The following is a 13,704-nucleotide window of genomic DNA, read 5'->3' as shown; positions in this document are numbered from 1 at the left end:
TTCCCTCTGTTTCTCATTCTTAGTCTTAGAATCTGCATTTCACCAATGAGATTTGGCCCCAGATGAAGGACACGGCACTCAGCAGTGGTTGCCACTGCCAACATGGACAGAGGTGTGCAACAAACTGCAATTGTTCCTGCCAAGATTGTTTTTTATATTGCATGATATGATTAATTTTCAAATGTTTAGTGTTGCCCTTGCTGAAGCAGTGCATGTGCATACATGCCTTTTTACTCTCTTGGAGATACACTCAGATGAGTAATTCTATCATTATTTTTAAAGACAAACTTCACTGTTTCTAGAAAACACAGCAGGCACTACAGAGGGCTAGAAAGTACAGTCTTAGCTGGCTTGGTGTGCTTCCCAATTTAGGATATGGCTTCATTCCTATGCTACAGATCCCTAATCCTTACCAATGATTAGGGATTACATTTTCAGTATTACAATCCATACATCATTGGAGTAAAGATCAGAAAAAAGTGGCTAGAACCTATATTGCCAGTTCAGCTCCCTTCAAGCTAGACTAGAAGATCAGTGACCTGCTGCGCAAGAGCATTTTGCAGGAGAGAGTGCCAGGGCACTAGAAAAGCTGCAGCCCACAGATCATTTGGATGTATGAGTTGGAAGTGGAACACGAGACTGTGATGGAGAAATTGCTTCACATAGAATATGATGGAAAAACTGAAGTAGAAAGGACAAGTACCAAGGCACTTCAGCAAAGACTTTTCACAAATTTATAAAAGAGATTTTTCAGTTCCTAGTTAAGTCTGAGTTTAGTTTTGTGCTTGAAGCATGAATTGAACCTCTACATCTGAAAAAGGCACTATATCTTCTCCCAAATTACAGTGCTCGATCTTCAAAATACCTAAGAGCATCCCCAAAAAAGAAAGTCAATCATGATGAATCTTTAAAAGTCTTCTAATCCAGCACATTGGGACAATAAATTATTAATTGCAACAGCATAGACATTGTACACTGTTGCTACATAGATAATTGGGGTTCATTACTGCATTACCATATCTTTTTGGATTTGTTTTGTTTTGCTAAACCTCAGTGGACTGTTCCCCTCGTCTATCTTTCAAGTCCTCCCCAAGGTCTATGAATAAAACTCACAGAGGCTACAGAAGAGAAAAGAACCCAAATCCAAAGAGAGCGCAATATTTCTGGTTCATGCATTAGTAGCCGAAGCTCTGACAATCAGCACTCATTACGTCCCACAGGAAAATTCGCATCTCCCAAGACTGTCAAACATCAACTTGATTTGACTGCTGTGCCCTTTTACAATTCATAAGAAAATTCATGAAGGAATTTAAACCTGTTTTTTACTTCTGTTTCCTCTGTGTTTCTTTCCCTTTGGCATGTACATCTAAAGTAACTATTGATAATCCACTAACCTTTCCAGAAACATCACTACAGAAACCAAGCCAGCTTGTTTCGAGTCGAGATAAATGACAGTGCCCTGGCAAGCTACGAAGAACAAAGCATCCCAGTCTCGCAAATCCTGCTGTTGCGATATCCCTTCTATTATATCTGACAATGACAGAAATCACCATTAATACACAAAAGTAATCCAGTTTTATAGACCACAAAGCACCGTGAATCATTGGACTGTTGTATTTATGAAATGGTATCTGGGAATGGACAGATTAGGATGGTAATTCTGCTCTCTCTGTATAAATCACAGAATCATAGAATGGTTTAGGTTGGAGAGGATCTTGAAGATCATCGAGTTCCAACCCCCCTGCCATGGGCAGGGACACCTCCCACCAGCCCAGGTTGCCCAAGGCCACATCCAGCCTGGCCTTGAACACCTCCAGGGATGGGGCCTCAGCAGCCTCTCTGGGCAACCTGTTCCAGTGCCTTACCACCCTCAAAGTGAAAAACTTCTTCCTAATGTTTAATCTAAACCTGCCCTCTTCCAGTTTTAAGCCATTCCCCCTCGTCCTATCACTCCATGCCCTAGTGAAAATTCCTTCCCCAGCTCTCCTGTAGGCCCCCTTTAGGTACTGGAAGGCCGCAATAAGATCTGCCCGGAGCCTTCTCTTCTCCAGGCTGAACAGCCCCAACTCTCTCAGCCTCTCCTCATAGGAGAGGTGCTCCAGCCCTCGGATCGTCCTCATGGCTCTCCTCTGGACATGCTCCAGCAGGTCCATGTCTTTCTTATGTTGGGGACTCCAGAGCTGGACACAGTACTCCAGGTGGGGTCTCACGAGAGTGGAGTTGAGGGGCAGAATCACCTCCCTTGACCTGCTGGCCATGCTTCTTTTGATGCAGCCCAGGATACAATCAGTTAGATTTACAGAATATATTTATATATGTATGTGTATACACACCGAAACACAGACAAAACAGTTACTAATTTAAATGTAATAACACTTCAGCACAGCTGACCCTATAAACCTGGCAAAAAATGACCAATCCATTTATTGCTCTTCCTGCCCATTACATTTTACCCAAGCTATTTACAGAACATGTAACATTTTTATTACAAAATCCTAAGGTTTGAGAAATTTTTCAACTGCAGTGTCAATTCATTCCTTATGAAAATCAGCGACTTCCAAACTTGGCCTGCAGTTGGAATTCAAAACACTGAACTTCGAGGCTAGTTAAACTTTGGTTCAGAAAGAAATATTTAAAAGAATAAAGACATTTTGGAGGAATGTTGTTGTCTTTCAAATCCTTTTGGGTGGTCTAACTTGTGAGGTAAATGTGTATGGTGATGACACCTATAGCAATATAGTAGTCTTGGCACTTGAAAAGCCAGAAAATTGTAATTATTGGGCATCGGAGGGTTCAGTTATCTCCATGTGTGCATAAACCTAACTAGCAAGTAAGAGCTCCAAATCTTCCTTAACAAAGCCCTTGGAAATCTAAGTCAGCAACCCCAATATATACAAATGCCAGGCCTCAACGAACCAAGTGTTAATGGAGTTCAAGCCGGCATCTAATCGGGGGGTCTCAAGTTACATATAAATATTAATCATATTTATTTTAAGGCTTCTTGGTTTCATTTCAAGCACTTACTAAAAGTAATGTAATGCCACAATCATTTGCTACATCCATTCATGTATGGACAATATTAATGATTAAATTAATAGTTCCAGACTTCGGCAACAAAGTACCTCATAACACTAGCACAAGATTCGAGAATTAACAGTCCCAATATATTTGGGGAAAAAAAAAAAAGTGCTTATTTTCTGTTTAATATGTTCACAGTATATTTAACCTGCAAAATCCACAAATAACTGTATGGTACCTACAGTAAAGATATTTTTAAGATTTCTATAGTGCTGTATCACAAAAAGTCTGCCTCATTTACAGTGTAAGAATCAGTAAAAGCAAGTATTTTAAAGATCCACATTTCAAGCAGTGTTGAACCTTTACAATACTCACTCAGAACACAGTATAGTCTTCTCTAATAAACTGCAAAATTCTAGCTCTCTCAGTGGTAATTCAAGACTATTTACAATGTTTTTAGGTTACAGCGCAAACAGTACTCAAATCCCTTTGTATTTCTGTTGGGTTTATTCCTGCGCCTACGGTGCTATCTCCTCTGACGGCCGTTTGCACAGAAATGTGCCGGTTGGCCATTCTGACTCTGAATATCCCACAAATAGCTTTATTTCTACATTTTGTGCAACACCTCTAGCGCATTTGACACTTTATCATTCTGGGAAGGAGTGATAAACTGTCCAGTGTGCCCAGTGAAAAAATTTTCACAATAAAAACATCATTATCCCGACACAGAAAAGATACAGATCGAAGGGTAGAATGGCACACTTTTCCTCACCCCAGCCCTTAGCAGTTTTTGCAGGCTGTGGTAAGCATCATCTATCCATGCCACCATCCTCTCGGAGCTGAAAAACATGCTGCCCTCTTGCAGTCTCTGTCCCTGTCTCTCTTGGAGATGTGTCAGCTCTCAGGGTTTTTTTTTTTTTTTTTTATGGGGGTTACTGGTATCCCCAGATCCCACTAATTTCCTAGGCCCAGCATCTTGCCAGGGTCTGGCATCCTCCCTTGGTTCGCAGCTTTGCTCATTAAACCATTTGCCCAAAAGAGGCAGTGTCTTCCCAAATGATGGGCCAACCATGAGATACTGACGGTTAAAGCTGTCTCATTTATGGGTCATTTCACTGATGTTACTTCGTTTTCTGAGGTTTTTTTTTTTCCTCTACATCTACACATGCATCCCAGAAGATGCACACAAACTGAAAAAGACATGTTAGTTGTAAAAAAGAGAAACACCAATCCCATATAATCCATCATTCTCCACATGTACTTATAGAAAAGCAGTTTGAGGGAACTTTTTTTTCTGAGAGGGAATAATAGTTTTTAAATATTTTTCTGATGCCTTCCTCATGATTAGTAAAAAAATAAAATAAAATCTTTATCACCCAAGTATGTCCCTAGTTACAAACTTGCCAGAAATAAACAAGCACAAAGATTTATAATTACATCCAAAAAGAGAACAGACTGGGATAACCTTCTTTGCTGCTTATTTAAAAAGCCAATAATAAAACCAACTTTCTGCTCTGTTCCAAAGAACACAAGACCTCTGAGGCTTGAGTGGCACCTGAGCATCTTCTCCCCCTCTCCCTGAGAATACAAATGGGGGGAAAGGGTCAGAGATGGAGAATCTAACCCTGAATGCTCCTGATGGCAAAAGCCAGAGCGTACAATAGTCAATAAGTAACAAACATCAGAAGCGCTGCATGGCTGGGAGTGCTTCCACTCCCCCGCTCCCAATCCACAGCCACAGGGCTTTTATCCTTCTCTTCCCCACAGCTGTGGACAAGCACCAAAGGGCACCATCCCAGCCAGTACCACTGCGGGTCGAGCTTCATCCTGGTAGAAAAACACCCCCCAAAAAATCAAACAAAGCCCATGATTTACCTCGTTTGATCTTCACTCCCGGGCAGGCAGCCAGGCCTGGGCTGGCTTTCAGTGGGACTCGGGAACACAGGCACATTAAGCACAGACTCATGACAGTCCGAAATAGCCGTCAGAAGTCCGGGACACCACTTGCTTTTAAAAGGTGTGCCGCGTTCAGCCAGGCTCCGGGGGGGACACAACACCAGCAGAAGTTTGGACAGAGTGTTTGATGGAGGGAAATTGAAGAAATAATAACAGAGATATGGCTTTGGAACTAGCTCTACACATGAGAAATGCTTGTCAAGAAGCCATTAAATAAAAGTTATGGGAGGGAAGAATAAGCAGCAACATATAAACAGTGATTACAGTCAACACATTGACTAAGTGGAAAAGGAAACAGACATGGTCCTTGTGAAGAATCTACTATTTACTTCTGTTTCACATAACTACATTCTCTGCAAGAACAGTTATCTTATCAGATGAGTAATTACATTAATTTTGCAAGATTTGTAATTGGAAAATTGACTTTTTAGTTTTGGTTCTCTTATTATCCTCCAAATTATCAAAGTAAATTGCTAAATAATTTGTTTTCATATTTCTATAAGCACTAAAGACTATAATTCAGTGAGTTTTCATTTTTCTTCTTTGAAAGACAGACGGTTTTCTGCCCTACTTTAACCACGTAGGTTAAAGCCATAGGGTCCTGGCTATAATCACTGATGGTTCACAGGCTGCCTCAACTAGTTCCTTAGGTACTCCGGAAGGGTATTTTCATCAAGTTCTTGCCTTAATTTTGAGCTATTTAATTATTCTCACACATGAAGGAGAAGAAATGTATTTTATATGTCCCTTCTGGATTCAGGAAAAGGTTTTTAACACTTGACATGCTGTTTGCAAATGACAATTTCAGGCTGGTTCAGAGTGCCAGCCCGTACCTTCACCTTATCACGAACCAAAACCTGGCGTCCAGGTGCCGACAGAACATATGAGGAACAGCAAACCTAAAACAAACCGAGGAAAAAAATAATCTAATGGGGGTTTCTCTGGCAGGGGAATTTCTAAAATGGGCTACTGCTCTCTTGAGCGTGGGTGAGAGGTTGGGTTCACACAGTGAGATCCATGGCACAAAGGCATTCACAACCACCTGAGCTGCGGAAAGCCCCAGCGCCGGATACACCTGCACCAATGCCAGGTCCTGCAGCAGGCAACTAACTGCAACTGCATGGAAAGTCACCTCCTCTGCCCCCAAGAAACATTGCCTTGCATGAATGAGAGTTTTCTGGAAAAAATAATTCTCCCCTACACTGTGTCGCTTCACACACTGCAAGCATCCCCGTGAAGCGCATTCTGCAGGAGCGTGCCTAGGGCAAGCAAGGAAAGGATGCTCTGTCCAAGCAGAGAAAGCCGAGCTGCAGCCCAACGTATTTGTTGTTTTATTGGTTGAGTACAACAGACCTCTAGTGTCAGCACATCCCCGAGAGCTGTATAAGGTGCAGGGCAGGAGGAGGCTACCCCAGCAGGAGATCATAGTGCCTGTGACAGAGCAGAAGGTGCAAAAAGAAACAGGCTGGTATTGATGGTATAAAGGGTGGCGACTCTTGCGCAAAGCGCTAACCTGAGGTTCAGCCTGAGAAGCCAGCATGCAAGCAAAGAAAACCGACACATAACAATTATAGACCTTGAGTAAAAGGGTTAAATATAGACTTTCACATTAGTCAGATGTAGGGCATCACCTTCAAAAGCCTGTGGCTGCACCAGCAGAGTCATTTGCTTATTCAGACTGGACAAATGACAGTTTTCAAATTCAGGGACTGTTTCACACTCCCTCTGGTGAGAACTCCCACTAAGCAATGGAGGAGGAAGGTAGCACCCCAGCACTTTTAGACCCTGACATAAGAGGGTCTTTACCCTGAACACAGGAGTCAGAAGCCAAACGGGTTGGTGCGTGTTTGGTTCAATAAGCTCATCAATTTCAGTTTGCCCTAGTTATATGATCCATACGGCATGTTTCATAGAAGAGATTATATAAAAGCACAGCAACTTTTTAAGTTCAGTCTGGATCCCCCAAAACAATCTCTCTTACTCTTATTTTCCGAGTTATTTCTCCCTGTAAAAATAGCAAGAGGAACACAGATGACTGACAGCAATAAACTTATTGTGAGCTAATAACTGCACTCTGCATGCCCCCATTAGTTAAGGATGAATTAACAGAACTGCTAAGCACGACTTTCAATATTACAATCCCTCTAACTCTTGTTCAGCTACACAAACACCCTCCACTTATACACTCACACTCTCCAGTCACATTTGTTCCACCCACTGCTTAAGGAGGACACTAAATATATAAACAGAAAATCACTGGGATTGGAGGTGTATTCTGCCTGAGCAGCACTCACTGAAAATATGTCCTTATAATCACATACGTATTTCCTTCCTGGTCTTTAAGAGCCAGCGTGACTCACACTGCTACACTTCCTTATAATCTAGACAGCGATTTGGAAGGCTTATGCTAAAATACGAAAAAAATAGCAAAGAGATTTCCTCTTCCAGATGTGAGGGGGCAAATCTTATTTCCACAGTTATCTATTACCCTTAAGGGGTGAGAAGCAATTACCCACCCAGGAAAATAATTCTTAGTGTACTAAGCCATCCTAAAAGCACATAAAGATTAAACAGAACTGAAAGTTACTGGGAAGCAGGTAACAGACTCTCTGTGGAAACTCAAACCAAAACCAGTTTTCTCCTCCACATCTCCATGTCTCTAATTGCTTCAAAGATTGCAGCCTTAAGGGTTAAGGGCTTAATACAGCTATACCATCTGCCCCTCTTTTCCTGGAGATCTCTTCCCAGGCCTTCATTTCAACTGAGCCCTTAACCTGCAGGTAGCGCAGGAGGTTACAAATACCTCACGTGATGATGCTCGACCTGGCTAGCTGGCTGGCATTCTCTCACTCCTCCCCATGCTTGCCCTCTTTACCCAGCACTTTTCTGTTGCTCATTTCCATCCATTTCTGCTGTCATGTGTCTTTTATCCCTCTATTTCTTCTGCATCTCCCACAGCTAAAGGCTCCTTGCTGTCTTTCTCGCCATCCCATGCAGACTCTGAAGCCCTCTTACTCTCCTAATCCCAAAGCAGCTTTGTCATTTGTAGTTCAACAATCTCATTTGCTCACAAATGGAAAAAAAATAATAGAAAGACAGAGAGAAAGAAAAATACATTCTTCTCACCTACTAGGCACCAGTGATTCTGCTCCAAATCCCAAAGACACGATGCTATAGGTTTCAGAAGCAATGTCTTTCAAACTACTTTGCAGGATATTCTTAGAGAAGTACCACCTTGCTTTAAATGGCACCATGCAGCCCACACCAGAGGAGTATAAGCCATGCCTGGGCCTTCAGACAAGTGGCCAAAAGTTCCTACTCTGGAAGGCTAGAGGAACACGGGTGCCTTCACAAATGTCGCAGTCCAGCAGTTATGGACTTGCTAAATTACGCAGGCTGTATGCCCGAGCCTTTACTGCACTTACCAAATGGCAAGCTAGCACAAAAAAGCAGTTGACAGCTGCTAGGGTAACGTGCTGGATTCTGGGGATGTCAGCCTGCCCAGCTGCTCTTTACAGAGGTTTATAAAAGAAATCAAAGCACGTATCGTGCGATTCTTCAGTGCACAACATTTCTGTTCTGACACATTTCTGTGGCTGTGGGCGGAAGATCCAAACAAAATGATGGTGCTGCTTCTTAGCAGCCATATCATTTTAGTTGCTTTTGAACTCCTGGGTGCTTCTATTTCTCAAGAGAAGACTGAGAAATAGTCTTCTGCGTCTCAGTAGAAATATTTTTATTTCTCTGTTAAAAAAAAATTTGAAAGTTTCATCTCGTGAGCACAACAAGCCAATAAAAAAGGCACAACTACTACTGCGCTTTACAGAATTACCCCGATGATCAACTATTTTAAACAAAACTGCAGATGCTAATCATCAACTGGAAGTTTTTGTAGATAATGAGATGTGACATACAGATAGTAAGTTTTTTAAAGCCAGAAATTCACTAGTAATACACTTCACTCATATCCTTTACACAAGAAAATGCAACTCCTGATTTTTTATATTAAAAAGATTCAGTTTTCCAAAGCAATTCATCTTATACTAACAAATGCACATTCATCTCAGCTTCCTATGAACTGCGCTATATATATGAACCTGCACAGACCAAGTGATGAAACATTGTGGGGTTAATTCAATTTTTGAGACAACTAAGTAGCTATTCTTTAAATTCCTTAGCAACTCCTTCCCACCCTCCTTCCCTCTGTCTCTTTTCCTCTGTGTTAGAGTAACAAACTGGGCATCTTGTAGCCATCTTCCTTCCACTGAGACTTCAGAGTCGCTTTCACAGTGTAATTATTGTCAGTATAATTTGTCCACCCAGTAGAACTATCCCCAGGATCAGAACAATACTCATGTAGATACACATAAACCACCCACTCTAAGCTTAAAGTTATCCCTAACACAAACCTATATCCCTCTGTATTAACTTTATTTTTTTTTTCCCAGTGTCAACAAGATAAAAAAGAGGGTTCAAAGCCATTTACTTTAATGCAGAAAAAGCACCATGTTTTGGAAAGCATGAAAAGATGCTCCTGCCTTAATAAGTCATTAATACTTCCGTTGGATGTTTTACATCAGCAAGGAAGAGGGAAAAGGTTCCCATCCACTGGGCAAAAGATTCATTTCAATGTGTAAGTGAACTGGCTTGGATAGGAGAATGATATAGAAGCAGCAATGAAAAAAATCCAATGAGAAAAATCACAGGAGAAAGACAGATGCAGAGGAGTTTGAAAGCTTTAAAACACATTTCAAAAGGCTATCTCAGTTACTGTGTAAATGTAAAAGAGAGATGAGATCATGGGGTTTTGTAGGTGCAATCAGATATAGTTTTAAAGAAATTACTTGGCCTTATCCAAATATCTAGTGCCATCCAGAAGGTTCTTTTCTCTTATTAACATAACATTCACATCAAGAAATTGTGTTTGTTCAACTCATTAGGATTTTTTTTCCTTACAGTTACGAAACTCATTAGATTTATAATCTTTCATAGAAATTATTCCATAATGTGATGAATGTTCTATTACCTATACTGAATAATAATTCAATACTACCAGGCACTTTGCTGTTTTATAGGCTTAGTCTTTGACAATAATTAATTCTGCAGAGGCTATACACGTGAAAGAAGTATTTCTGCCTTCATTTGTGTTTGCCTATTTACTTAAACAACCTCATTTAGACTCCGAGGCTTTCCCAGGAGTACAATCTTAAGATGAAACTTTCCCCCCAACCATACTTGCTTGTAGTCTAGATAACTTCAAAGAGATTTTTAGTGATACAGCAAAGTGATGTTGGTCTTAACTCTGGGTTCATCCCTTCTGATTCACCAAAGCGGAGTTCCGTAAGTTCATAGCTAAACTCATCAAACTACTGAAGTTAGATGTAGATTACAAAACCAGGTCATGTTAGTTCCAGACAATCACTCTTAACATTTAATTTCTTGGTGTTATCTTCCAGTTCACCTGCAATGTACTTTATAAATCAGTAGAAGAAATTTCAGTCTCAATATTATTCTTAGTTATTTTTTTTTTCTTTTTGCCCTGGTTTTTTTCGGTTATTTGTTTGATTGGTTGGCGTGTTGTTGTTTTTTTTCTAAAAATTATCACCTAGACCTGTGACACAATGAAGTGAGACAAGGTAGCAAACATTGCTGGGACTAAAGGAAACATGCTTACAATAATTCCTATACATTGTACCCGTCCAACTGCTATTCTCTTTAATACAGCCCACACCATTTTCTGAATCCTTTACAAAGATTCCTGGGATCCTTTACAAGAGAAAGTGAACATTTTAGCATTCATGGGTTGATCAGAGTACCTTTAGAAAAGGTACTGAAACATACCACTGAAAAAATGCCATAAACGCATTCACAGTCCCCATGGTTTGTGCATTCAAAACTTTTGCTTATCTTCTGAAGTAATATCTGAGCAAGATGAACATGGGAGGAGTCATTTCATGACAAAGTTTCATTCACCTGGGTGCCATCTGTATCTATTGCAATTCTATGAATTATTCATATAGAAGTTTTAATACTGAGTTTTGTAGACAATTTATTTGTATTATTTTTGGCTACTAAAAATGGGTTGAAGATATATGCATTTCTATGCTATGTAAATCCACAGGTTAAAGTGTAAATATGTGATAAGAATTTTTTCCTCTTTCCTCCCATCCATTTTGTTTTCTCCCTGATATCAGAGATGAAGTGATGCATAAAAATGCAGTACCTTTGGTATTTCAACATGTTTTTCTTGAATAGCTTAAAATACTTTCCTTTCTATTCAGTTTATTGTCTTCCTCTGTGATTTCATTTCTTTTTGTTGGATGAGAAGTATCAAAAATGATGAAAGAATAAGCATGAAGAAAATGCACAGTGAAAAGAACGAAAACCTCAGCGATGCTCTGGCAACATCAAGAAGGGTTAGCCCACAACTGAGAAAGACACCTCAGATCCTCCTTCAGGCTGCAGAAGCATTTTCTTCTTTGGTATGGGACAAATAACTCAACTTCTCTGATCCAACTTCTCCATCTAAAAATGTGTCAGAATTGCAGCACCTAATGCTTCTTAGTAGTATTATACAAATAGAAAAATATTCTATTCACAAAATATTCACAAATAGAAAAATAAAGCAAATATTTCAGCCAATTAATTGCAACTGTTCAAAACAAGAATACGTAATTGCCTGAAAAGTAGCTATTATGGGTCATATATTCAATCCTTAGCAGAAGTAAGCAATGATTCTTCCATAAGCCTCCCTAAATCCAACAGATCAATAATGTTGACACTAGTATCTCTATATGGACACCAGACAAAATGCATCAGTCACGATGATTACAACTCTTCCAGTCGTTTAGTATTAGAATAAAATCCATGTGCTGGAAGACTAACACACTCACTGTCTCCAGTATGAAACCTAATGTCATGGTTTTTTTATGGAGCAGAAGACCACTATGCTGAGGTCCTGTACTTTGCCATTTAAACTGTCATATTACACAGAAATTTACCATTCTTAGTCTTGGTGGCATGCTATTGGTGACCTTAAGTGCATATTTATTTTTCAAGGAAGACCTCTTTTTCACTGACAGAGAAATGCAAAGTTAAGACATGTATCTATGGCATAAAAAAATATCACAATGATTATGTAACACACACCATATTCCAATCTGATGGAGAATTTTAGTCAGTCATAACACAGAAATTTTTTAAAGCACCATATTTTTATTTGCATGCACATGCAAAAGGCTTGAAGTTTCACTGTGGCAAAGAAACATTTCTACAATCAAAATGTAGTTCAAGTCTGAACTATTATTACTGTCTACAAATGTATCAAAGATGAACACTAAGTTTTCTTCTGCAGGACAGAAGTGCCAAGAGGACCTACAATTCTTCTGGTTTTGTGTTAGAATGAAAAACAGCTGTTTAATATCCAATAAAACTAGTCACCCTACTTCATTTCCATAAACATTCTTTTACCAGAAGTTTAAATTAATCCACATTAGATTAGGGATCACTCGCACCAGTTCAGAACTGAGCTAAACACTTTTAAATAGCAAAACAGTCATGCTGAAAGATAACTCATCTACCAAGTAAAAACTCCTCAGGAATTGCTCAGAGGCAAAAATAAAAAAAAAGAAAGTAAATAAATTTAGAAGTGCTCTCTAACATTGAGGCCAGCATTACTTTGTGATGTGTATGAAAACACTCTCTGAAAATAGATGCAAACGTCCTTGGCATTGAGGTGAGTTAGAACAGTGTGGAAGAGAAATCCTGTCTCAGCATCGAGAAATAATGTTACTCATTTGTTTTGCATCTGTTTGTTTTTTTAAGGACTGTAAGAGAACAGTAAAAAAACCTAAAACTGCATTAACTGTGCATACATAGAGAAAGAAAAGAAAGGAAAAAAGGTTGGTCCCTACCATCTCCAACAAACTGAAGGAGGGCTAGATCAATTTGTCTCTTCCAAGGTGATCCTTTCTGAAGTGCTATTCCATAGCCTGTCGTGGCAAAGATGTACCCACTCCCGATTGTGACAAGTTTGCAGCCTTCATCTCTTCCAGCCTTGTAATTCAGCACCGCTGCATCATAGATGAAAGCATCCAACTTCCTGAAATAAAAGAAAACATTTTACAAACCAAATCATTAGGGACAGCTGTTGTCAGACTTCTTTTGTCCTTGATGTTAGGACCCTGTTAAATATCATATGGATTCTTTGATATCATTAATTACATATCCTGCTCTGCTGTATCTAAAATTAACAAAAGGCATCTATTTTAGTGAGAGGAAAGTAGGACACATAGTTTTGCATTTCTATTTTAAGAGGTGCTGTTAAAAAATACTGAGCTGGAGAAACCAAGCTACAAAATGTCTTGTCCTGTTATCTTTGTATCTTTGCTCTCAAAATGGATAACAAATACCTCGAGACGAAAAATTGATCTCCAAAAGCAACACAAATAACAATAGAAAACTTAGAATTGAAACAACACTAACCAATCAACTTATTTAAAATTCTGAATGAGACTGAAAACGTGACTTCACCAGTTTTCCACACACACGCTATTATTTTATGTCTCTTTCCAAAAATAAACAATGAAGGTGGACCTTAAGTCCGTGCTAAGACAGAGGAAGGTATCGGAGCATATTTGATATAGCTATCTGAATCCTGCTTAAAAATTATATGAAATAATTCTTTATGATTCACAGTTCCAAACGTATTATTTTTGTACCTGGGGCACA

General features: G+C 39.5%; 1 protein-coding gene across 1 annotated transcript in view; it reads right to left on the bottom strand.

Moving 5' to 3' along the window:
• Nucleotides 1-13,704, bottom strand: part of GRIN2A (glutamate receptor, ionotropic, N-methyl D-aspartate 2A) — a gene marked incomplete at its 5' end in the record, with an annotated part of 84,701 nt that overhangs the window by 6,132 nt on the left and 64,865 nt on the right. The window contains one exon of the mRNA XM_009882902.1: nt 12,888-13,075. Coding sequence (XP_009881204.1) covers nt 12,888-13,075 — 188 coding nt within the window. The remainder of the gene's footprint in view (nt 1-12,887; nt 13,076-13,704) is intronic.

The sequence above is a fragment of the Charadrius vociferus genome, unplaced genomic scaffold (genome assembly GCF_000708025.1).
Source record: "Charadrius vociferus isolate BGI_N301 unplaced genomic scaffold, ASM70802v2 scaffold74, whole genome shotgun sequence".
Taxonomy (NCBI): domain Eukaryota; kingdom Metazoa; phylum Chordata; class Aves; order Charadriiformes; family Charadriidae; genus Charadrius; species Charadrius vociferus.
This window is presented reverse-complemented; position numbering and strand designations above follow the sequence as displayed.